The following is a 27041-nucleotide window of genomic DNA, read 5'->3' as shown; positions in this document are numbered from 1 at the left end:
AGATGGGATTGCTCCCGAAGACGCTGGCCTGCCTTAAAGACCAGTTGCTTCCGGAACTGTTGAAATGCCGACTTCAGTAGCCGTTGTAGCAGAGGGCGACAAGTGCGTTGTTACGATTCTTGAGGGCAATAAACTTGTACAAACGGGCTATAGCTCTCATTGGTGTTAACTACAATTGGGCGATGAGATCGTGTGCTGTGGACGTGTGCTCTGGACTGCTTTGTGTGCTCAATGTCTGATTCTATATTTCCTTCTTAGCGTTCTACAGCCCCCTTCCGCTTCTCTCAGTGTAGACTAACGGGACTTTGTGTTCTTGTTCACCTTTCGCCTCCATTTCCTCTCTCTCTCTTCTCTCTCTCTCTCTCTCTCTCGTCACAAAAACTATAAAGACAGAGTAAGCGAGAGCGCAGACAACATCCAGTCGCAGGATTTGGTACCTGGCTCTCCCGGCATGAACCAATCATACCGTGTTGCAATTAGAGTCTCCACTGCTACAGAGAGAGACAACACCGGCATTAGGCGGTGGCGAACCGCGCCGAATAAAGCGTCCCTGTCTGTGAAGCGCTTCGAACTTTTTAGTTAGGGCGCGTGATTTACCGATACCACAGTGGCGCATAGTGGCACGGAACTACCTAGAACCTATCACTAAACAAGAATTGGGACAGCCACAGTATGCACTCCTGTCTTTGTTTTGGTGTAGAAAGCAACTTGTGGAGTAGCACAACAGTGAATGGCACGAACAGACACACGCAGACAGAGCAAAACTGAGGGAAGTGCATGTTTTCGCCCTTTTTGTCTCTCTCTCTCTCTCTTTCTCAGTTTGCTTGCGTGCGTGGGTGCGTGCGCGCGTGGGTGTGTGCGCGCGTGCACACAATCTGGCCAGTTGCTGGCTACGTTGGCGTTGGTTTTCAACATACCTTGCTAAGCAGTTATTCAACACATTGGAAAAACGGTGTTTCAAATTATTTACGAATTTACAAATACAAAATTGTGCAAGAGCAATTTACAAGTACAAATTTATTTCAAGCGGTCATGCTATCTCTTCATTATACTCACCCACAGTCCGCGTTATTTACAGATGATGAATAGGCTTCTCTGTTAGACGGGGAACTTAATTCATTCTGAATGCTAGGGCTATCGTTATATGTGACAAAGATGGTCACGCGGCAATTACGAATAAATGAAAGAATCAGGGCCGCCATAAACAAAACTGTCCTTATGCTTGACTTGTTCGTAAGAGCAGATCCTAACCATCGCTATGTTGGGTGTATTAGTGAAGGCGGTCGGCCAATGGAAGCAAACAGCTCTTACGAACGAAAAGTGTTGTGAAATGCACAAGGCCTTTAACTCGTAAGGACGGATTGCCATTCGCTGACTGCCTTTGTTCATAATATGCCCAACAAAACGATTGGTCGCCAGTTGCTCTTACGAGCAGTTCTAAGCAGTCCATATGATAGAATTGCTAGTAAGAGCAAACGCCAGCGAATCGTCTTCTTCAACATATTATTAACGAACGCGGCTGGACAATGGCGAAAAGCCTTTACGACCAAAAATGTTTGTGAATTCGGCCCCAGATTTCATATTCGCAAAAAGCTTTTATATAGTTAGTACTGAGTACTGATAATATGTTCAATATCACGATTGGCTGGCGATGTAGGATAAGAGGTCAGCTATTGTCATCTTGGGTCCGACTCGGCGTCGACGTACACAAAGTTACAGCATCAGGGCCAGTATTTCCAAAATTTTCTTACGCTCGGTGTCCTCAAGAGAAAATTTCAGGCCAATTCTGAAGCCCAACCTGCGATTAGTGAAGGTGGCCGGCCAATGGTAAAGAACACTTCGAAAGAAAAGTCTTGTAGATCCTAACCCTGAAAACTGTGTCCGTTTATTGTTACTCGCCCATAACAACTAGCGGTGTAACACCTGGGAACAAACCGGAGGATCAATTCACAAAAAAGTTTGTTCGTAAGTGTTCACTGTCATTGGTCGACCGGTTTCGCTAATCATATATGCGACATCACCGTTAACTGTCACCTGCTCTTACGAACAGTTCCAGCATAAGAACGTGTTCGTAAATATGGTAGGAAATCGTGAGTGCGCAGAATAGCGCAGTGTTTCGAGCAGCGGCAAGATGCGCCGCCCAGGCACGCAAAGTACGTTGCACGCGGAGAGCGCTCGGCGCTTATGACGATTTCAGCGTCGAATATTGGAGTAGCATACATTATATAAACGGAGCGCAACAGCAGCTCTGAAAGACGTCGAAATTGCGTGGCTATCATCTGTAAAATTTCCTCCGCCGTATTGGCAATGACCCACCGATTTTCTCCTGAGCACCAGTTTGTATTCAAACAGCTCGAAATAATAACCCCCGTAAGCGGCGATGCGAGGCATATATGCGCGAACAGAGATAAAATTCTGAATTATGTTGCTCTGACCCGCTGAATGTTTGGTGCAACAAGATGGCTATACTAGGCACTATAACAAAAGCTCAGAGGTATGGCTTGTTCAAACCGGAGCCGCGAAGCGAGCTGCAGAAACGAAAACGCAGTTTCTCGCCCCTGTGCAGCTGATTCGCATTGAGAAACACTTGAGACGCCGTGCGTGAAGGCGTTTTGATTAACAACCCCGACCGTACGTGATAAGAAAAATAGTTGCATCGAAGCTCACCTTAGGCTGCGGCAACCACGACTAGCGAAATTGAGGAGCGTGGTAACAGCGAGTCCATCCATCCTGACTGTAAGACGAAACTGTGATCGCGCTGGTGCCTAGCGAATATAGAGAGCACTGTCAATGTATACGCCACCAAGCCGAACGCGTTCTAGAAGAAAACGCAGCACTTTCCTCTCCTCCTATTGTGCTATTGAAGGGGACGCGTTCTTTGGCTCTTCCAAGGGCACTAGCTTTCTATCTCCCCTCGTTTCGGGCCTCTTAAGTAAAGAATAAATTCAAGTTTCCCATGATGAAATCGAAACGCTGTCTCCCAGCATAGCAGCCCGATACTGTAACCATTATGCTGCACTCGCTTTTCATTTCTCTTTGTTGCCTATTCACCAACATCAGCAATAACAAACACCACATCCATCATGCTTATGGTTTATTACGCTTTATAAGTGCAACTGTTTTCAGCTGAGCTATTTGGTTCATACTTTCCGGGAGATCAGCGGACACTTATTTTTGGCAAGACGGACGGAACCAAACATCTATTCTTCCTTCAGTCTTGTCAAAATAAGTGTCTGCTGATTACCCGGAAGCTTTATAGGCGTTTCGAATTGACAAGGTCATCCAAGACAGGCAACCCTCGGGTGATTCTCCTTGTGCCCTAGAAGTCTCTAGAATATGCGCGACAATTTCAGTAAATTGCGAAGTGGTGTTTGCATAGAAATGGGGCACAGGGCACACGAAGCGCTACTTATAACTCGTTTATTTCGTCAAAGAACATGCGCTAATATACAAAGCATTGTATGCGCACTTTAAATGCGCGGTATTCTCCAGGTAATCGATATCTTTTTTGGATAGCGAGAAGGAAGGCATGCTTACACAACCATCTTAGCCAACTCGCCCAAATTGCCACTTTGACTTTCGCGTGCATCGCATGCAAGTTCATCGCATTGTTTCCTCGTGGCAGCTGCCGCTACATAGATGCTGGGCGACGTTGTACCGCGTTAACTGATGATCGGCACACGTGGAGTAGGTGTTAACGTTTCTTCGCGGGAGTGCAAATTTCATGGTCATTTCAATACAGATCGCACGACATGGACATACGTACGTACAATTTTATAACACTTAGTCCAAGATGACGTCGCTATTCGTGTTCCCCTCCCTTACGCCAGTCCAGTGCCTACAATTATGTAGAATCCAACAATTTACATGCCGTAGACTCGCGTCAAACGGCCGGAGCAGGAATCGTGTGCTCGCCTTCAAGTGATCGTCATCATCACCATCGTCTTGCTGCTGTAGTCGCACACGCACACGTTGGTCATTAGGTAACGCTTTGCAGGACACCAAACGATGCTAGATAGGCAACTAACTGCAATATCCTTCGCGTCACACCGATTCTCACAGTACACGTGACCTGAGTGTTTTACTTCTTCGTTTTTTTTTTTGGCGTTACGACACCACGTGTTTCAGTAGTGGGTTGTCCAGTTATCACGAACAGCCAAGTTTAATAGACATGCACACACATGCGCAAACACAGCATACGCACTCTAGCACGCGTGCAAGCACAGGTCACATGCGTGAACACGGTCACAAGTACGATGCACAAGCGCTCAGACAAACGCACTACATATATGACTTAAAAGTTATATTCGGTAACATGAATTGCAGTTTGAACTCTGAATATTCATGTGCAACGTAGTTACTAAGCACTCGGCACCCAGAGTGTCAGAGTGCTCTGACACTCTGACAAAGGCTGGTCCACCAGCCAGAACGTCAGTAAAATATACTGTGCAAATTCAACGTACGTCGTACTCTCTTTTTTCTTTTTTATTCATCTTGTGCGTGTGCGTGCGTGTGCGCGCGCGCGCGTGCGCGCGTGTGTGTGTGTGTGTCAGTAGTCTTTCTGCAGAGCCAGAAATCAAAACTGCAACAGCTGTCATGCATAAAAGCAGGCGCATGAGACACGGAAGCAGACACGGAAGCAAATACTGCTGGAAGCTGGGCGAATTAGTTGATGGCATCAAGAAGCAAGCTTACAGCTTTGAGGAAGACGAAACACAAACGCGATAATGCACCGAACCGGCGCTGGTCCAGTGTGCGTCATCTTCATTTCATGTTTCGTCTTCCTCAAAGCTGCAGCCATGTCTTATAACATTGAAGCAAAAGGAACAAAAACAACACGAATGCTACCGTTCAGCCGAAATGCGCAAACTCACGCACGCACGCACACGCGCGCGCGCGCGCGCGCGCGCGCGCGCACACACACACACACACACACACACACACACACACACACACACACACACACACACACACACACACACACACACACACACACACACACACACACACACACACACACACACACACACACACACACACACACACACACACACACACACACACACACACACACACACACACACACACACACACACACACACACACACACACACACACACACACACACACACACACACACACACACACACACACACACACACACACACACACACACACACACACACACACACACACACACACACACACACACACACACACACACACACACACACACACACACACACACACACACACACACACACACACACACACACACACACACACACACACACACACACACACACACACACACACACACACACACACACACACACACACACACACACACACACACACACACACACACACACACACACACACACACACACACACACACACACACACACACACACACACACACACACACACACACACACACACACACACACACACACACACACACACACACACACACACACACACACACACACACACACACACACACACACACACACACACACACACACACACACACACACACACACACACACACACACACACACACACACACACACACACACACACACACACACACACACACACACACACACACACACACACACACACACACACACACACACACACACACACACACACACACACACACACACACACACACACACACTGTGTGTGTGTATATATATATATATATATATATATATATATAAAGCTACGTGAAACATGAGTCGTGGTTTTTATTGTTAATGTCCTGATAAAATTAACATACGAATAAAGGATAGTATGTCAGAACTAAGACTTACGACAAAAGAAAGAGCTCCAGTTGGAGTCTTGTACTCCTTATTCCAAATGCACTTTGTGTGTCTGCGTACGTGCAAGTTTCGCCCTCACATTTGCGTGTTTGTTCTTGCTTTGGGGGAAAAGCGCGCCACAGATATCTGCTAGGCGTGCATCCGCGTCGAGATGAAGTCCCGAAAAGACAGCTTGCTCGAGAGCGCTAGCGTATAACGGGAGACGACCCCTGAAATTTCTGACAGCCGCTCTAGCGATCTCACGCCACCCTTTCCGCCCTTCTGCTCTTTATATCTCTTCTCTATTTGCAAATTCTGTTTGCTTATTTTTAGTCCCCTTTTAGGGTTCAGTGTACCTTTTATGCTTTTCCCTGTGTTTTTTTCTGATGTCATTCAAGTTGTAAGGAAATGTCTAAGAGAAGTGGATGCTCTCTCAAATTTGCGACAGCGACTTGCACTCGAATGCCATTGCCTTCTTCAGCATCGTTCCTCGTGTAGTGGCGATGCTTTGGAAGAATTCTTTCGTTGTCAGCTCGAGGGCATGGCGCTGAGGAAATGGTTGCCAGCAATACGTTTGACTTTTAAGTGTCACTGTTTACTGCACTGGCTGGAAACGTGTTACCACGTGTCCATGCAATTCCTATGGCACGTTTATTTACTCGTGCTCGCTTGTACAAAAATGAAAGTCAAAATTGCTGCATGTGCTTTTATGTAAACAGAGTGATATATGAGCTAAGTCTCCTAGGCAATGCTTTTGCAGAAATCTCGTGTGCAAGTTCCAACGACTTTCACAGAAGGGCGTTTATCGAAACACACACACACGCACACACGTAGATGCAAAAGGAAAAAAAAAAGCAGCTAGCGACTTCGTGCACAACTTCCAAGAGGGAAATGGATAACACGTGCAGCTAAAAGACTGTCATGTGCACACGGAAGACTTTTTCGCTTGCCACTTGATAGTGAGCTTGTTTCTTCAGTGTATCAACCCTACCTGACAGAGAAATGGAGCTATATGCTTTTTGTGAAAAACACACGTGCAGAAACGGGACTACGTTAAAACGACAATGTTTTTGATCGCACTGATGTGGTCTGCATTTGTGAGGGCCAATGCCTTCGCTGTTTTCACAGCGATCAAGATGGTTAATGGGACCCAATCCACAGCGTAACACATTTTTTAGGTTTGTCTGTCATTGGCAAGTCGTCTTGACTAATTCACCATTGACCAGCGCCTGTTCTTATAGCTCGGTGTAACGAATGAGCAGGGCCCGTATTCACAAAATTTTCTTACGCTGGAATTATTCGGAAGAGCAAATCCTAGCCAATCCCGATGCTGGACATATTATTAGAAGAGGCCGCCGGCCAGTGGCAAAGACCCCTTACGAATGAAAAGCTTTGTGAATATTCGAGCCCAGATTCTTGAATGCGGACTTTAAGTTAGCGCTTGCAGGCTGCGATAAAGAATTATGCTCGGGACGTAGAATATGCCGTCTACGAGCGTAGACACTCTATAGCCGCTGCTCTCACAGGGTGAAGTCGAGATTATGACGGAAGCCTGTCTGGTCAGGATGATGCATACTTAAAAGGAAGAGGTCCGGACACCGACCAAAATGGTTTAAAATATTGTAAGGAAGATAACGAACGTGCGCACTGGGTCAGCAGCATCGGCAGCATCAAGCGCACAGCAGAAGCTCGAGCTCGGGAACTGCTCGGTGCATCGTAGAACCGGCGGTCGCTACGAACCCTAATAAATCTCCTTTACAAGTGGTGGAGCCGTGCAGGGTAACGTTCCATTCTACCATCCTGGAACTCCGTTCTCGGACGCTACCCTCTGCCATGCCGGACGCCGACCAGCAGACTCTTCCACTGCCACCCGTCCCTTGCCCTGGTACCGTTCGCCAACGGGAGCCTCCCATCTTCAGCGGAACCGACGACAACGACGTTGAAGAGTGGCTGTCGTCCTACGAGCGGGTGAGCGTTCATAACAAATGGAATGACTCAGATAAACTGGCTTACGTATCATTCTATCTCGCGGGCGTGGCCAGTCTCTGGTTCAGAAATCATGAGAGGGATATCCGAACGTGGTCGGTGTTCAAGACTTCGATTACCGAAGTATTTGACCGACCCGCCGTCAGGAAACTCCGAGCCGAGCAGCGTTTGCGTACACGCGCACAGGACACGGGTGAGACATTCACCAGCTATATAGAAGACGTTCTAGATTTGTGCAGGCGCGTGAACGCTGCCATGAAGGAAGCGGAAAAGATCAAGCACGTCATGAAGAGAATCGATGATGACGCGTTCCAGATGCTTCTGGCCAAGGGCCCACGCACTGTTGGCGACATCATCAGCTTGTGCCAGAGCTATGATGAGTTGCGTAAGCAGCGAGCTCTGACAAGGCGACATCCCACACCAAATGCGACGTCACTCTGCAGCCTGACCACCGGCCCAGAACAAGCCTCCCTGATAACCCAAATCAAGGATTTCGTCCGCGAAGAAGTTGCACGACAGCTATCTCTGGTGTCCGTTACTCAGGAGTCTGCCAGCACTTTGCCGTCTCATCTCCGTAACGTGATCCATGAAGAGGTCGCGGAAGCGCTGCCGGCTGTTCACTAGCAAGATGTCGTGACTACACCACTCACTTATGCTACGGTTGCTGCAATGGCCCCTAGCACTGTGCCCGTGCGTCGCTTCCAGCAGCCTGTGCACCGCCCTCCCACTCCCGTCCCCTGGACCACCACTGCCGTCACTAACCCGTGGCGTACGCCGGACAATCGCCCTATATGCTTCGCCTGTAGGTATCCCGGTCATGTCGCAAGGTTCTGCCGCCGCCGATCGCAGGCGTTCGATGGCGATCGCCGCGCGCCCTATGTGCCGCCTGATCCACCTGCGCCTTACAGATCCTTCGACCCATCACCAGCTCGCTCCCAGACTGATCGCCGTCCTCGCTTCGAACGCCTCCGGCCACCCTCCCCACGTCGCCGATCGCTTTCCCCTATGCGTCGACGGCCCGTCTCTAACGAAGAGGGAAACTAGACGACGCAGTTCCTGAGGCAAGAACTGCGCAAGTGTCGACATGCCGAAGTCCTCCTCCTTTACCTGCTAATGTCATTGATGTGTTTATCGAAGATATCGCTACAGTCGCCCTCGTCGATACCGGTGCCGCTATTTCAGTTATGGATGCAAGATTTTGCCGTTCGCTTCGTAAAGTGACGACGTCTCTGTCTGGATTGTCGCTCCGAACGGCGAGTGCTCAACCCATTCGCCCTACCGCTGCTTGTACTGCCCGTGTGACCATACAGGACGTTTTGTACACGATTGAATTCATAGTTCTTTCATCGTGATCCCACGCCGTTATTCTAGGATGGGATTTTCTCTCACGCCACAACGCCATCATCAATTGCGCTCGGGCTGAGATTGAACTTTTCCACCTTGGTGACCTGGCCTCCGTCGATGCTCATCCTGCCGCTAAAATTGTCGTGAAAGAAGACACCTGTATTCCTCCGCTCTCTTCAGCATTCGTACCAGTCTTCTGTAGTATCATATCCGACGGGACGGTCTTCTTCATGCCCTCTCATCACTTTGTTACCCGAAAAAGCGCTTCCTTTGCCCTTTGCAGCTCTTGACCTTGCCGCCGGTGTCAGCACGATGCCCATTTACAATCATCTGTCATCGCCACTATCACTGCTCCGCCGCGAATGCCTTGGTTACGTCGAATCGGTCGATTCAACACGAATTGTCTCCGTCCTCGACGAAGCGCCTGCTACTACCGTCCATGAACTGAGTGCCCTCTCCGTACTCGACTCAACATGCACTGGTGTGTTCAGCCCATTCATCGCCGAAGATCTGCCGCATTCGCAGCGATCTCAACTTCTCGCACTCCTTCAGCACTTCCGCCGTTCTTTCGACGTTGCGCAACCATCTCTTGGCCGCGCATCGACGGTCGAGCATTACATCGACACTGGCTCTCACTCACCGCTGCGACAAAGACCATATCGCGTGTCCGCTACGGAACGTCGCGTCATTGCAGACCAGGTCGATGACATGCTCCGTCGAGGCGTCATTCAACCTTCCCAAAGCCCATGGGCCTCTCCCGTGGTCCTCGTCTCAAAAAAAGACGGTTCCATCCGCTTCTGTGTTGATTTTCGACGCTTGAACAAGATCACGCTGAAGGACGTCTACCCATTACCACGCATCGATGATGCTCTGGACTGTTTACAGGGAGCCGAGTTCTTTTCTTCGCTGGATTTGCGGTCAGGCTACTGACAGGTTCCGATGGCAGAGGCCGATCGCCCGAAAACTGCTTTTGTTACACCAGACGGCTTGTATGAATTCACCGTCATGCCTTTCGGACTTTGCAACGCTCCTGCTACGTTGGATAATGTTCTACGTGGCCTCAAATGGAAAATCTGTCTTTGCTATCTTGACGATATTGTGGTGCTCGCCCCTGATTTCGCAACGCATCTGCTCCGTCTCCAGCACGTACTCACTTGCTTGACCAACGCCGGGTTGCAACTTAACCTGAAGAAGTGTAGATTTGCTGTTCGTCAGCTCACAATTTTAGGCCATGTCGTGTCAAAGGAGGGCATTCGCCCGGATCCCGAGAAGCTACGTGCTGTTACTGCGTTCCCAAAACCTACCACTATGAAGGAGCTACGCAGTTTTATCGGCCTCTGCTCCTACTTCCGACGATTCGTTCGAAACTTTGCGTCAATTATATCGCCTCTCACGCAGATCCTTGGTGGCGCTAGAGATCTCTCATCATGGTCTCCAGAGTGTGACGACGCCTTCGCAACCTTGCGCCGTCTTCTCACGACGCCACCCATTCTTCGCCATTTTGATCCTCAAGCGCCCACCGATATCCATACCGATGCAAGCGGTGTAGGCCTTGGCGCTGTGTTGGCACAGCGTCAACCTGGCCACACAGAATACGTCGTCGCATACGCGAGTCGCACGTTAACGAAGGCGGAAACCAATTACAGCGTTACAGAAAATGAGTGTTTGGCCATTGTGTGGGCGCTTGGCAAGTTTCGCCCATATTTATACGGCCGATCGTTTGACGTAGTGACCGACCACCACGTACTATGTTGGCTGTCGACGCTCAAAGATCCATCCGGCCGCCTTGCCCGCTGGGCATTGCGAATCCAAGAATATGACATCCGCGTGGTTTACCGTTCCGGGCGAAAGCACTCCGATGCTGACGCGCTATCCCGATCGCCGCTTCCCCCGAAGGCCCGTGACGACTCCGCCTGCGAGTGTACATTATCCTCTCTGGACGTTGACACTATCGCTGCTGCACAGCGTAATGATCCCTGGACTGCATCTCTGCTCGACCTTCTCTCGGATACGTTCCAGCGTCACGTACGCTTCGGCGCCAAGTTCCTCATTTTGCGATTCGAGACCAGCTACTATATCGACGCAACTATGCCCCAGAGGGACGCACCTGGTTACTCGTCATTCCGAGAACCTTGCGATCAGAGCTCTGCTCCACGTTCCACGTCGACACTCAGTGTGGCCACGCGGGAGTCTTCAAAACCTACGAAAGACTTCGACACCGCTATTACTGGCGGGGAATGTACAATTTCGTTCGAACGTTCGTCCGCTCTTGTCGTGAGTGCCAACTCCGTAAAGCGCCACCACACAACTCCGCCGGTGAACTCCAGCCTCTGCGATGCCCATCCCGACCCTTTGATCGCGTGGGCATAGATCTCTACGGGCCACTTTCGTTGACTCCTACCGGCAACAGGTGGATAATCGTTGCGGTAGACCACTTAACCCGTTATGCGGAGACCGCTGCTCTACCAAATGCTACAGCGCAAGAGGTCGCCAATTTCATACTTCACCGTTTTCTCCTTCGTCATGGAGGTCCACGTGAACTTTTAAGCGACAGAGGCCGCGCCTTCTTATCTGAATTCATCGAACAACTGCTTGCTGAATGCGCTATTGTTCATCGTAAATGCACTGCTTATCACCCACAGACTAACGGTACCACGGAACGCTTTAATCGAACTCTTGGTGACATGCTCGCCATGTATGTTTCACCTGATCACTCTAATTGGGACCTCGTTCTTCCGTTTGTCACCTATGCCTACAACGCCGCGACTCAGGCCACTACCGGATTCTCACCCTTTTACGTTCTTTACGGCCGTCATCCTTCGCACACAATCGACACCATTCTGCCCTACCGGCCAGACCCATCCGAATGCCTGCCGATCTCGGAAGCCGCCAGACACGCCGAGGAATGTCGCCAGCTGGCCCGCCGATTCACCTCGGACGACCAGGACCGTCAAAAAGCCGTTCACGATGCCCAGAACTCGACTCCCACTTTTCTCCCGGGCGCTCTCGTCTGGTTGTTAGTGCCACACCGCACGCCTGGGCTCGCTTCAAAACTCCTTCCGAAGTACGACGGGCCATACCGCGTTCTCGAGAGAATATCACCCGTGAATTACCTGATTGAGCCGCTAACGCCGCCGTCCGACATGCGACGTCGTAACCGCGAAGTCGTTCACGTTCAGCGTCTCAAGCCGTGTCACGATTCTACCGTCCATCCAGAAACCTAAGTCGCCAGGATGGCTCCTTTATTTCCGCGGGGCCATTGTAAGGAAGATAACGAACGTGCGCACTGGGTCAGCAGCATTGGCAGCATCAAGCGCGCAGCAGAAGCTCGAGCTCGGGAACTGCTCGGTGCATCGTAGAACCGGCGGTCGCTACGAACCCTAATAAATCTCCTTTACAATATATATTTACGTTTCGGCTCCCCCACGGGAGCCTTGTTCACAATCATTCACAATCACAATCACACTTGGCGTGTATTGTGAATAAGGCTCCCAAGGCATGGGGGGGGGGGGAGCCTAAACGTACATATATATCTTAAACTATATTGGTCGGTGTCCGGACCTCTTCCTCTTAAGTACTCTTACAGGGTGTACATAGGCGCTCTTAAAGAACACATCTAGGCATATATACGGACTCTGAGAAGATTTAGTTCAGTTAACTACACTACTGAAACCCTGCTGGTCGTCACTGAGGTTTGTTGGGTTAAGAAAAGGAAGCCAGTCCGTGTTCCTCTCTGTGGACACGACGAGCGTATGCTCGTATGCTCGGCCTGACCACACGGGCTTAGCGCCAGCTTCTGGATCATTTGCCCACTTGCGCTGCTGTTTGCGCGCGAAGCTCGTGGGTGAACGGCACACGAGGAAAAAAAAAAACGCTGAAGGCGACGTTCCGTGGCTTCCCTGCAAGCACTTTTCGGAAAAAAAGAAGGGGTTGTGGGGGAGCGGACGTAGTGCGCGCGCGTGCGCGGAATCCGCCGCGCATTCCAGCTAGGCGCGACCAACTCGCGTCGAGAGTGACCCGCGCGACCAGCGGGGCAGCTTTTATGCGGCCGCGCGCCACTGCAGTTCTCGCAAGCGAAGTATATAGTAGGCACGTGGCGCCGCCAGGCGCATGTATTACCGACGCCGTTGGCCTGCCGAGATGGAGCCCGCTGGGCGTATAATAAAATCCATCTCCTAACCCAGATATATAGCACGCATAGGTGTACTCCTTCAATTCGTCGAGCTCGCTTCCCGCCGAATATTCCGGCTCACGGAGGTGCGCTCCCCCGCCGCTTTTTTTTTTTTTTTTTTTCCGAGAGCACACGCGCGCAGCCTCGAGGGAGAGCTCCGACACTGCGCACGTCTCCTGCTGCCTTTTATGCTTTTCTCCCTTCTTACCCCCCCCCCCTCCTTCAGCGCGTTACTCGCGCTAGCGTGTCTGTGTACCCTGGTCGTCGCAGCGCGCACGCACACACATGGTCAGGCAAGAGGCAGCTCGGCGTCCTGAATTGAGAGATGCGCGCGCCTATATTGCGGCGGGGGACGGGAGAAAAGTCCGAAGGGCTTCCGAAAGCAGCGGCGATAGATATGTCATCTCCTCGGGGCGCGAGATGGATGGCTCGGGTGAGAGGGAGCGCAGAAAGGAAGGGACAGCGGATGCCGCGTCGCCGGCCCTTCAACTGTCCGGACAGCGCGCGCACCTCTGCGGCTTCCGCCCGCGTTGGATCCGGCGTCCTCTCCCTCAACCCTTCTCAGCGCACTAAGGAGGCGGCAGCTTTTCCTGCCAGCGGCTCTGTATCGCGACAGCAGAGCCGTGGTGACGATTGCATCTTGGTAGCCGGCTCGGACTTTCGCTTCCTTTAGCCACTCGTCGCGAGCTCTCGTCGCATTCATTTATTTATTTTATTGTCCCCTCTCGCGGAGGTGTCAGCGGGAAAGACGGCAAGTGACGCACGTACGTAAATAATGCGACGTGTGTTACCGTGTGGCTATGCCGCATTTACTTGGACGCTGTGGAACACCTGAAGGCGCGCAGCGGCAAGCGTCTAGTGCCAGTCGAGAATCTATTCGCGCCATCGTAAGCGGGTCCATGGAGCTCTGTTGACTCTCTCGGCCACCTCTTCTGCTAGGCGACTTTTCCCACTGTAACGGCAGAGAAAATTCATTACGAGCCCAAAACTACAAAACTAATCAACGATTTCATCTCCTCAGCCTTTATGTTAGCAATGGCCGCTCCTTAGTACAGCGTGTGCCTGAGCGTATGCTGTGCACAGTGGAATGCGTAGAAGCAGAGAAAATAACATTCAAGAAACGCACTCGTCTAGCGAAGTGCGAGAGCGTTCTGTGCGCTTCAAAGAAAGAAAATATTTTACTTTGTAGATCAAACATTTGGCGATGTAAAAAACAACAAAACCATGCGCTGAATTCACAAAGCTTTTCGTTCATCAATGATCCTTGTCAGTGCCCGTCCGCATTTGCTAGTGACATGTCTAACATTGCAATTGGCTGACATCTTCACTTACTTACAACTCTAGCGTAAGATGTTTTGTGAATTCCCATCTTGCATAACGCAAGAGGTGAACGACGCGTTTCAGGTGATGGCAGTCACGTGCGCATCAGGCAGCGCCGGCGTAATGAAGGCAGCTCGCAAAGTGAATGCTCAGGTGAAGAGCGCGGAGTCGTCAGGTGGAGCTTGCATTTGACAAATACACGCACGTGCACAATGAGGCGTTCAGACATCAGGGGCCACTTATGAGTGAGGGTACGCGCATTTTGAAATCACTGCGATGCCACTTTCCTCTAATAAGCTGCCGCATTTAAACATAAGCGCACGGATCGTGTAGCTGAAACCAGGACAGGCAGCCTATATTGCTCGCTGCGATAAAGTGCTCATGTCGACCGTGAGTTAACATTTGGCTACACACCTGTCCGTCCAGAGGAGTCGAAACGGGGTAGGCAATGAGCATTGATAGCGGTTTATCAAAGATGCACAAGCGACTGTAGAGGAGACGACTAACCAGACGGCGTCTCTCCGGAGCTCCTCGTTATGAGTATGCGGATGGTCCTGTGCTATAGACGCGGCACGCGCAAGCGCGTGAGAGATACCGAATGCATGCATATATTATTACTGCGTCACACACTGACCACTGGGTATCCATAGCTATTTATGCAAGTAGAGTCACTGTATGTGGCTCCTTCTGCGGGAGCCCGCATATGCAGTAACACTAGCTGCTGGTAGCGCTCGTCATAGTGTACTTAGCTCGAGGCAAAGAGAGCCCCGGTGCTTGCAACTTTGCATTCGCCATGGATGGATGGAAACAACTTTACTTTAAATCCGGCAAAGTTTAACGACCTGGGCTCAGGTTTCCCATGAAGGGACTTCGAGGCCTTGCCTCGTCGCCGCCTCTCGGACCTGCTGGACAGCCCGCTCTTGCGTCTTGAGGTTGGAGCTGCGCAGAGCGGTGGCCCACTTCGACGCAAGAGCCTCAGGAGCTACTGCCATTTTAGCTTATATAACACGACACTCCCACAACATGTGTGAGAGCGTCGCTCTAGTTGCCTGACATAACTTGCAAAGAGCACTTGGGTATTGCACTGGGAAAATGTGCTGCTCTCGCACCTGAGTGGAAAAGGTTTGTGTCTGCAGTTGTCGCCAGACGACTGCCTGGCGACGTTTCAGTTTGGGGTGAGGTGAGGGCAATATCCGCCTGCCTAGCTGGTAGTGCTTGATGATGCCATTGTATCTGACCAAGCGTTCTTGCGTGTTTCGAACCAGGAGTTCCAAACTCGAAGTGGCGGTTTCCGATTCTGCGCGGTGGGTCAGTTAATTCACGCGCAGAGCTGTGTGCTACCTCGTTCAAGTTAGGGGGACCCTCGTCGGTGGGGGTGGCAACGTGCGCTGGGAACCACATGATCGCGGTGCTATCGAAGTGCTATCGACCAGCTTTCCTTAGGAACTGGAAAGCTTTGGAGGAAATGCGCCCCCGCGCGTAGTTACGAACTGCGGATTGTGAGTCGCTAAGAACTACCTCGCGGGGGGTCGGTAAGCGCAAGCGCAATTCATCAAGTGCGGCTTCCAGGAACTGCTCTGAAATTTTCAAGGGAAGAATAAATCAAGCTGTGACATTTGTGCTGTGGGGCAACTCTGTCACACAGCCTCTTGCTGTGGAAGGGATCTCGGCGAAAACACCTTTTAGGGAGGTGCACTGGCATAGACGCGCACGTGAAGGCGTGAAGGCACACGTGTGAGGCACTGCAAGACCGTGTGCAAAGCATTGCCTGTGAAATCTGAAAACTTGCGAAACTTCCGCCAGAACGAGGCTGACTACTGCAGCAGAGAGCGGGGCTGGAGTGTCTCATCGGGGGATCAAGCAACAAGCACTTGGGCACGGCAGTGGCGCAGGGGCCACAAACGCACATCTGTGGCGTTACTCGAAGAACCGAGGGCACCTTCCCCGGTATACCCAGGAACTGATAAGAGTCTTAGTTTCAGTCCGCCTTCACCTCGGCGCGTCTCCGGAGAGCCGACAGGCGCGTTCCGAGCCTCCCGAGCCACAACGCACGGCAGCGGTCCCCGGAGGCGCCAGACGGCAGCGAGCACAGCTTGTGGGGGACGCCAGCAGAGCCGACTCTCGCGCGGCTACCGGAGCAACGCGCTCCCCGTGCAACAAGCCCACATGTTAAGTGTATACACCAGCTTCCTGGCCTCATTGCCCCGAGTTCATAAATCGCCAAGCAGACTGAGAGCACGGGTCTGCTGTTGTGGGGCCCAGGAAAGACAAACAAGCACGCACAGCGTATAGGCCACGAATAAAGATTAATACCCCCTAAAACGCAATCACGTACGGTCGAGAGAAATTCTCTAGAGTAGGGGCGCCGGAAGATTTGTTCCAGTTGCCTTGGCCGCCGCGTCTCGAGCGGCGCAATTTTCCCCAGCGGCATGATGGACGGCGCCGCTGCAGTGGGAACGGCCGCGATGCGGCGCGGTCGCGCGGTTGAGCGAAAGGGAGCAAGCCCCGGCCGGCCGCTCTTGCGCGTCGTCTCTGAAGATCATTACGGCTCCAAGTGACTCCAAATCGCGCACGGCCGCCCAAGCCGCGCCTAAGAGATCTTCAGCTACTTCTGATCGAAAACAAATGCCGCGCGATGCATGCCCGGCTTCAGTGTGCCGCACCAGAGCGCGGGCCTTTGAATAATGGCTCCGAACGTTCCCTTTCCCCATCGCTCGCTCCGCGAGCCATGCATTTTCTGCTTGAGCCGGTTACGCGTTGCATCAGGTTCATTCGCCAAAAGCATTATTGTCGTTGTGCTCGGCGCACAAGTCTGCCCGAGTTCATTTCACATCCGTGCGGTTTTATTTAGAGGGCCAGCAAGTTCGGCCTCAAGAGAGGGCTGCGTCTGGCATCCAACTGCGATCGCAGCCAAAGGGTTGAAACATCAGCCACTCAAAAGACGAAAAAAAAACGAAACACGTGGGAGAACGCTGGAATCTATTGCCGATCTTTCACCTCATCTAAAGTGATCAAATGCACTTCCCTTTTCTTCTCTCGTGTTATTCTTTCTAAAATACATCTTTTCGATTTATTATTTATGATTTATGATTACGATTTATGATTTAGTTATTTCTTGGAATGTTAAACTTCGGATGTACCGCGTTTTTATTGGTAAGTACCAGTACACAACATGGCTAGCGGTTCTCGGTGATCGATGTATAGGCTGGAATGAATAGAGGATAGCGAAGTAAAAGAGCACAATACGACACAGTCCATCAAGGCAGATAACAAGAAGTATAGCCTCGGCAATCATTCATGAAAAGGCAATTTCTACGAATTGCTCACAAGTGACTTCTAAAATTGACATACCTCACTATTCTCCCTCTCTACCTGTTCTATATAAACATTTTTTTTTAGCATTATGCTTACGAAACCTTTACTTTTTTGTTTTCAGCAGGCCTTGCGAAATAACTCACAATACGCAGACTATCTGGCACTCACGAATGACTGTCGGATAATATATCTTTAGCACTGAGGATATATTGATAAAGAATTGTAGACCTTACACCATTTAATCGATACTCATGAACATCGAAACTGAACAATGTTCCCTGAACGCTTGAGTTCAAATGAGAAATAAAAATAGACAGATTTTAGGAATTTCGAAACTATTGAGACAAGTCCGTACTTTTTTTTTTCGCTTTCTCCTTATTTGCCAACAGTAATTTCACACATTTGTTGCACTATCTTTCGTTATCTTGCCCACATATATAGTTTATTAGTCCGACCGACAGTCTGGCTTATGTAGACAATAAATTTCGCTAACCCTTTGTTTACATGTATACGTTTGGGACTGAAGCAATCAGAGAAGGTCAGTAACCTGGGAAAAACAAACAAGGTTATTCGCATTGAAACGTTGTAATGACAGGTAGCGAGTTCACTAATTGTCGCTGTAAAGAGAGAGAGAGCGCGCAGGAGAAGGAAAGGAAGGGAGGTCAACCAGACGAGCGCCCGGTTTGCTACCCAACAGTGGGGCTAAGGGAAAGGGTGAATAGAAAGAGGAAAAGAGAGAGAGAGGCACTGAGTGCACGTGGGATCATGCACAGGGACACTATAAGCGGTCTCTTAAACCGGTGCACTTCAAGTAGTGGACTAGTGCACGAATCTATTTTTGTGCCAGTGACCACATCTTTGGCTCCGAGAACGGTCTCCAGACCCGTCGGTTTAAAGTTGTTGCGCAAGAGAGGCGCTGTACCTCGTAGCGAGAGAAGGTACATAACAGGGGCTCGATGGTTTCCTCGCACCTACAAGAGTCGCACATCGGGCTCTCTGCCATTCTCATACGATAGAAGCAAGCGTTCGTGAACGCCACTGTGCAGCCACAAACGGCACAGCAAGATTGTTTCGCCGCCAGAAAGGCTAGATAGCAGTTGTAGCCGCATCAAGGGGTCCAGCTTATGCAATCGGCAGTTGAAGGCACTTGAACTCCAGAAAACTTGCAACTTCGTGCGTGCAAGCAGACGAAGTTCCCTGCAGTGTCCGTCCTCGCCAAAGGTATCGGACGCGTCTGGGTGTCTTCGTGGGCAGACCGGGCAGCCCTGTCAGCAAAGTCGTTGCCAACAATGCCACATTGTGCAGCAATCCACTGAAAAATTATGTTGTGCCCTGTTTTCAAATCATGATGGTGTACTTCCCTGATGTCGGATATCATCTGCTCGTAAGTTCTGTGATGTAAGGCACAGAATATGACCCATTTCTGTGCCGGCTCTTCGGCGACGTACGTCACAGCGGCATGGAGAGCTGAAAGTTCTGCCGACGTAGATGTAGTCATGTGTGACAATTTGACTTTAACTGTAACCTGCTAAGCTGGAACAACGAATGCGGCAGTTGAGCTGGTAGGTGAGCTCGAACGGTCGGTATATACAGGGTGTTTCAGTTAACTTTAGCGAGAGTTTAAAAATATGCCGATGCACTCTAAGACGACGCGACCAAATGCATGTTGCTCACTTTGTTATGTAGTGTGTCACGCTAGTTTTGTGTTTCGCTTAATTGGCTAGTTAGTCAATATTAATTAACTAACTTCTGAAGCAACGAAGTTAGGCAAGAAATTCCATTTAGAAAGTTGTAGAGCGCTTTGCAACACACCCGATTAGACAGTTTCTAACTTTCTATCTATTAAGTATTAGTGTTTTTCAGCTTACTGCGGATGCCCGCAAAATACAAAGAAATACCACGTGACATACCAGCTTGCGCGCCGTGATTGCAGCGCTCCCAAACTGTCCGCGTACAAACGAACTTAGCATCTCTGCAACTTCATAATTGGAATATTTTTCCTAGCTTCGTTGCTTCACAAGTTGGTTTAATCTTGACTAATTATTTAATTAAGCAAAATATAAAAACAGTGTGACATACTACATAAAAAATGAGCAACATCCATATGGTCGCGTCGCCTTAAAGTGCATCGGCATATTTTCAAACTCTGGCTAAAGTTAGCTGAAACACCCTGTATATGTATGCAGTCATGATATTTCTGGTGCTGATATATATAGAAGCGTCAGTTTCTTCAGAGCCCGCGATGGATGATTGGACTTTTTTGTAATTCCAGGAGTAGTAAAATTCACTTGAGGCTGTCGCAGGCAGCACAGGGGAGATTACAGCCGGTGTAAAAGATGGCGGTATGCACTCTTGATGTGCGCTAATCATTCTTGAAAAAGTCGCTTGAGGTATCTCAGCTGGTAGGGAGGCTAAGCGATGGTCGGGAATCTTTGACTGATGGCGAATGTGCGCTCTGAGAGAGTCGACCGCTGCGTGTGTCTGGATCATATGGTCTCCCGCGATGGCAATTGTTGCTGCTGTTGAGGTACACTGAGGCAGCCCTAAACACGTGCGTAGGGCTTGACCTTGTATGTTCTCCAGAGCGCGAATGTGTGTATTGCACGTATTTGACAAAACTGGTCGACTGTAACGTAGGAGTCCCAGGAACAGATGCAGCTCAGAATGAACTGATGTACCCCAGTTTTTCCCGCAGGTACATTTGAAGACCTGCGCAATGGCAATTAACTTCTTCGGATAGACGCAGTGAGGGCTACACGAGAGGTTGCGGTCAATGATGACACCAAGAAAGCGATGCCTCTTAACATAGGACACAACTTGACCGTTGATTGAAATGGGACAAAATTACATTTGTTTGCGCGTAAAGCCAACCAATGTGCACTTTTCGGTAGACACACTGAGGCCTTGTTCTCGGAGATAAGACGCCGTCATGATTGCCGCCCGCTGAAGCCTGGCCTGCACCTGTGGGCGAGTCACCGCAGAGGCCCTGATGCAAATGTCGTCGGCGTATATTGAAGCATGAACTGTCCGCGGTAGGTACTCCGCAAGCCCTACCAGAGCGAGGTTGAACATGGGGCTCAACACTCCACCCTGTGGCACGCCATGGTAGATGTGATGTTCCGAAATTTGGCTGTCCTCGATCTGTATAAAAAAGCAGCTCTCAATTAAATAGTCCCGAATCCATTGATACATCTGGCTACCAACTCCCACAGCCTCGAGTGAGTTCAGTATGGCCTCATGGGCGAAGTTATCGTACGCTCCTTTGACATAGAGAAAAAGTGCCACTGTTAGGCGCTTGAGGCTTTTTGGTTCTTGGACTCGGGTAACGAGGTCAATAACGTTGTCGATAGACGAGCGACCTCGACGAAAGCCCGCCATGGCGTCCGGATGGATCTTGAATCGCTCGAGGTACCATTCCAAGCGAGCAAGTATTATTCTTTCCATAATTTTGCCGACGCAGCTCGAAATCGCAATCGGACGATATGATAATAAATCAAGTGGAGACTTTCCAGGTTTCAGAATGGGGATCAAGCGGCTCGATTTCCATTGCTTAGGAATGACGCCATTGTAACAAGACTCATTGTGGTAGTTGAGCAGCTCACCACGTGCGTCATGTCCAAAAAAAAAAGGCCAACGTACGGGATGCTCTCTGGTCCTGGTGACGAAGAACGCCTGCAGGCCACCAACGCAGCGTCGATCTCTTCGAGTAAAAATGGCACGTTCATTTCTGGTACACATGCCTCAGGGACGTCATTCAGTGCTCCGTCAATAGTGACGACCTCGGACCCAGCAACCCGCGCACAGAATTCTTCAGCCACTTCAACCTGCGAGCGTCATTGGTGGAGGGCCAGAACAGCAAATTGCCTCCTTTGATGCGGAGATGAGCGAAGACCCCTAGCCGTTCTCCATATGTGCGTGAGCGATCTTCGTGCATCAAGCAACTGACAGAAAGATTTACATCGCTTATCTTTCAATTTATCCATAAGACGCTGGATTTTTTTTTTTTTTTTTGTATGCGTCGTGAAGCCCTCAGGTCTAGAACGGACTTCGGGCGCCAGTACCTTCGTTCTGCCTGTCAGCGTGCCGCACACAGCCTCTCCACTTCTATATAGAAGTCTGTTCGGCTTGCTGACCTTGTAAGCGAGCAGATGAGTGCTTTCATTGCTTCTGCGATTGCATCTTCCATATTGTGTGAAAGTCCTTCCCTACATGCGTCATCCACATGCTCCTTAAACCTTGACCAATCAAGTGTACACAAGACAGTAGATAAGCATTACCCAACTCCACTAATCTTTATGTATGTTGGAATATGGTCACTTCCATGTGTCTCTATGTCTGTCAACCACTGGACGCTCGAGGCGAAGCGCCGTAACCCCTAAGTCAAGTCCAAACAGCTACTATATGCCGTGCCTCGCCGAATAGTAGAGCTGCTATCATTCACACATCAAATATCATGGTCGGCAGCAAAGGAGGCAAGACTCCTGCCTTTGGAGTGAATTTTAGTGCTTCCCCATAGTTGATGATGCGCGTCAAAGTCACCTGTGATAACCCAAGGACCATTAGTCACTAGCAATATTTCCTTAAGCCTTGTGCCGTCAAAGTGACCCGCCGGGGATATGTATGCTCCAATAAGTGTAAATGACACAGTCTTCTTTTTGACATGCAGGCAGACATGTTGGTTGTTGTCATGAGGCTCTACCGTGTGAGCGACATACGTAAAATACGCGCATATGTAGATGATTACTTCTTTGCGCGCACCGCATGTGGACGAGACGCACCAGACAGCCTGAGTGAGGATATAGGGGTGAAAATGCGCGATGCCAAAGTAATGAGCATACACTGTAGGCACGCTGGCTTATGAAACTTGCACATCCTATTTCATGATAATAAGTGCCATCACGCGATACACTGAGCATACGCCGCGAAATGCGTGCAAGGGGCCGCTTCATGCATATTGATGACGCCGGGGCCGAACAGCAGTAGCGACACCGGCAACTGCGTCCCGTTCTCGGCTGTCTGGCTGGCAGCCGCCCGTGATCGAGCCACGCCTCCGATTTGGGTTGTGCTCCCACTGTCGGCAGCACTGATAAACATTGCTGCTCGCCGTGTACGGAAGGAATGCAATATCAAGATTTTCGCCTCTAGCACAAGATGATAGCCTACCTGTATTCTGCCGCTGGTGGTGGCGGTGCTACAGGTGGCACGTAGCCTGGCATTCAGTTACGGGAACCGCTCTGTCTCGGCGCCGTTCTTCAGGGCAAAAAAATTGCGCTACCACTGATTCACTGATTTACAGCATAGCGCCAAAAAAAACTTGAAGAAAAGACGAAACATTTTCTTTCACACCACGCCGCGGCCTTTGCGAGAACATGAGATGTTGCACGCACGCACTATTTGCAAGATCCATCATCTCTGCAGCTCTCCATATAATAGTACCTTTCTATTTGTATTCGCGTAGGCCACTTTCCAAGGATACTGGCCTACGCGAATGAAGGCGCTGTTGCGGTGCTTAAAAGACACAGGACTTTGTGACAAATTGTGACTGTACACTGTGTGACGTAGGATTGGACGTTGATACTGCGTAACAGTGCCCACAGAAACAGTTCGTGTGTATAGCGTGTGTGCGTGTGCGTGTGCGCGCGCGTGTGTGTGCGTGTTCTTTTTAATTTTTTTTTATTCTTCTCTCTCTCACCTATCGCATCCCTTTGCCCCTCCCCCGGTACAGGGTAGCCAACCGGAGATAATCTCTGGGTAACCTCCCTGTCGTTCCTTTGCCTTTCTCTCTCCCTTTGCAATATATCTGGGGATGGGGGATAGGGGTTAGAAAGATGACAGAGAGGAAAACGCTAAAAGAAAGAAAAAAAAAAACACGCACACGTGGAGACACACACACAAAAGGCGTTCCAGTTAAACTCGTTCACACAGGCCGGTAGATCGCAAAAAGCGCAATAGCGCTTGCACGGCCTTCTTCTGTGACGGTAGGTCCTTTCGATGTTGTAGAATTCTTGTTTCGGGTAACGGTTGGTCGTCTAGTTGGTCAAGTTCGTGGCGAAGGCATGCCCTCTGTGGACTGTACTGCGGGCAGGCGCACAGAATATGGCCAATTGATTCTTCATGGCCGCAGTGGTCACAGGCTGGGCTGTCGGTCATCCCTATGCGGAATGCATAGGCTTTGGTAAAGGCAACGCCCAACCAAAGTCGATATAAAAGCGTGGCGTCTCTACGGCAAAGCATAGCTTTCTAGAAGCGAGCAATATTCTCGCAAAGTATTGAGTAGAGTGTTTAAATGTGATAGCGCATTCTATGCTTTTCTTTTAGCCGACTTTGGCCAATCCAATGCCTTGTTTTTTGTAACTTCACAAGAATTTAATCCGTGTTTTCTTATGTGCCCTTACTTTAGTCTAGCTAAGTGACCGGACTTTCTGTTTACTTTAGTGCACATATGTGACTTGACTTTGTGTTGCTGTGTTTCTGAGTTGACTTTCAGTTTTAGTGTCGCATTATCTACTTACGTGGCTGGACTTCGTGTTATTATGATTTGGAGTTGTCTTTCAGTTGTAGTGTGACATTAGTGTACTTATGTTACCGGAATTTGTGTTATGATCTCACTATTTTTGTTAGGATTTATTCTTTGTTTTTTAATCCCTGTGTGAAAAGGAGTAGCCGGCGCCAATTAAAGGCGACATCTCCTAAATACGATATAAAAATAAACATAATGATAATATAAATCCCTTGTAAAGAAATTTGAACTCCGCTTCTCAGTTTGCTTGACCGCGGACGGTAACAAGAGGATTTCCCCTGCAGTCGCCGACGCAGCGCTTCTTGTCACTTGCACCGGTTTTTTAAGTTGTGCGAGGCGGAAGGCAGGCGCCAAGACACGTGCGTTCCTGAGAGAGAGGTTTATGGGTCACTGTTTGGCATTTCGCTTTGGACTTTCTTAAAATGGGAAGGAACTGCTCGTCTTACCATTCGCGTCACCCCTCGGGTAGGCAATCCGTTAAGGTGAAACGTTCCTAGTTATCGGCAAAGGCTTAAGCCGCGGCTTAACATAAACTACGTTACGCACCTACCAGCGTAGGGCAGCAAACCGGACCTTCCCATCTGGTTAAACTCCCTGCCTTTCCCCTTTCTTCTGTCTCTCTCTCTACCTGAAAGTAAAAGGGAACAACACACTATACATGCGAAATCACCAGCAAGTGTTTGCGATGCTCAGCTGTCCGACGATGGAGCGCTTATGAGGCCACTTCGTGCGTTGCGCCTACCAGGAGGCCCAGCGACAGACTTACCCGTTGCTCTTGTATCAAACACCCTACTCCTTCGCCCCGTGCAGGGTAGCCAACCGCTACTACCTCTGGTTAACCTCCCTGCCTTTCTATGCATCTTTCTCTCTCTCTCTCTCTCTCTCTCTCTCTCTCGCTGTTACTGTTCATAAGATCAGATGCCAGTTAACCGTGATGGCGAACATATCATAAGCGAAGGTGGCTGGCCAATGGCAAGGAGAACTTACGAAGGATAAGTTTTGTAAATTTGGCTCCCGTCTTCGATCCAACGGCTGTACCTTCGATAGGTAAATGTGTCTTATCACGGTGAGAATGGCTGCCGTGCACTGAGCGCTAAGCTGCAGGGACTTAGGCTGGAAAATTTGGATCTACATTTCTCCCCTCGTTAATTGTAGTTCAGACAGTGTCTCTTGTGCAGCTTGCAGTAAGTATGTTTGCTTTTTTGTTCTCTCTGGTGCAGGGCCTCTGAAGCCTCCAATTATCCGAGACGCAAGAGGAAGAACTAAGAAGGATATAGTCGGGCCGTACTACGAAGGCGACGAGCTTCGGCTTACCTGTGAGACCCCAGGAGGTGAGTGTGAAAACTGAACTCTCAATTCATCCAGCGGCCGCATCATCACTAGTAGCATCAGCTTTATAACCTAAGGGCAGCGGCGACAGAGCTTTGCGACACCCATTTCAAAGCTTTCTTTCAATATGCGCGATGCACATTGTTGTTCTTCGGCCGCTGCGGCCGCCTTTCGAAGGGCCCCGGTCTTCTTATTATTCCGAAAATTATTTCGGAGTCCCTCACTATATGGCATGCCTCATAATCTAATTGTAGTATTGGCATATAAAACCTCAGAATATTTTTTTTTTGGCTCTTTATTGATTATATACGACAGAATTGCAAGTTTCGGTACTAAAGCACTCGTTTCCTATAGAAACCACAATTAATAAATAATGCACTAAACTAAGAAAAAATACGCTTTTTTTTAAACTGCGCACATACAACGCACATGTTGAAATCTATATGTGAAGCGAAGCTTTTGTGAAGCAGTTAATTAAACGCTATACAACTAAATGCGGTGCGTACGACTGCCTTTATTTTCATCTAATGTGCAACCTGTAATCCCATACAATGTTTATGCATCGCACAGGTTACAACTTTAATAAAATGTAACCACATATGTTTATGCAGTACACCGCTCACAAGCTTTGCCGAAATGCAGCCACCAGTTCAGGCGGATGCACACTGTGAGACGTCGACGTGATGACGTCACGAGGACGAAAGCTATATTTGATGCTTGCCGAGGGATGCTTAGTGAGAAGCGAGGTATGCCGAGGAGTACGACACATGTTTAGTGCAACAGTGGCGCAGTACCGTACCAGGCAAACAAAAGTCCTCAGCACCACTCTCGACAACCTGTCCCTTTACGGAAAAGGCAACTCGTGGACCCAGGTCCCACCCGATGTCAGATAGAGTTGTTTTAAAAGCGCTAGTGTTTTTCATTTTTCTTTTTTTCTTTTTATTTAGGCATCGGGCCTGAATGAAAAAGTGTAGTTGCTGTCAGATGCATTCACCGTGTTTGCATGTGCGGAGAGATCTTTTTCGTATATCTTCTTTACTGCGCATCCTTTCTGCGCATCTTTCCTGCCCGTACTCCATCCCCCAGTACAGGGTAGGCAACGGGGCAGTTAGTCTGGTTAACCGCTCTGCCCTTCACCTCTTATTTTCTTCCTCTGCGGGATCATGTGTTTCGTTGTTGTGTCTGTTGTTTTTATTTTCTTTCTTTTTTTGTTTGTTTGTTCTTGCTAGCTTTATTTTTTCGTCGA

The 27041-nt window shown here is 49.6% G+C and overlaps 1 protein-coding gene across 1 annotated transcript in view; it reads left to right on the top strand.

Moving 5' to 3' along the window:
* LOC126543242 (synaptogenesis protein syg-2-like) overlaps positions 1–27041 on the top strand; it is a 523643-nt gene that overhangs the window by 378850 nt on the left and 117752 nt on the right. The window contains exon 3 of the mRNA XM_072287533.1: positions 25687–25797. Coding sequence (XP_072143634.1) covers positions 25687–25797 — 111 coding nt within the window. The remainder of the gene's footprint in view (positions 1–25686; positions 25798–27041) is intronic.

The sequence above is a fragment of the Dermacentor andersoni genome, chromosome 1 (assembly GCF_023375885.2).
Source record: "Dermacentor andersoni chromosome 1, qqDerAnde1_hic_scaffold, whole genome shotgun sequence".
Taxonomy (NCBI): domain Eukaryota; kingdom Metazoa; phylum Arthropoda; class Arachnida; order Ixodida; family Ixodidae; genus Dermacentor; species Dermacentor andersoni.
The sequence above is the reverse complement of the archived record's forward strand: the minus strand, read 5'-3'. Positions and strand labels throughout refer to the sequence as shown.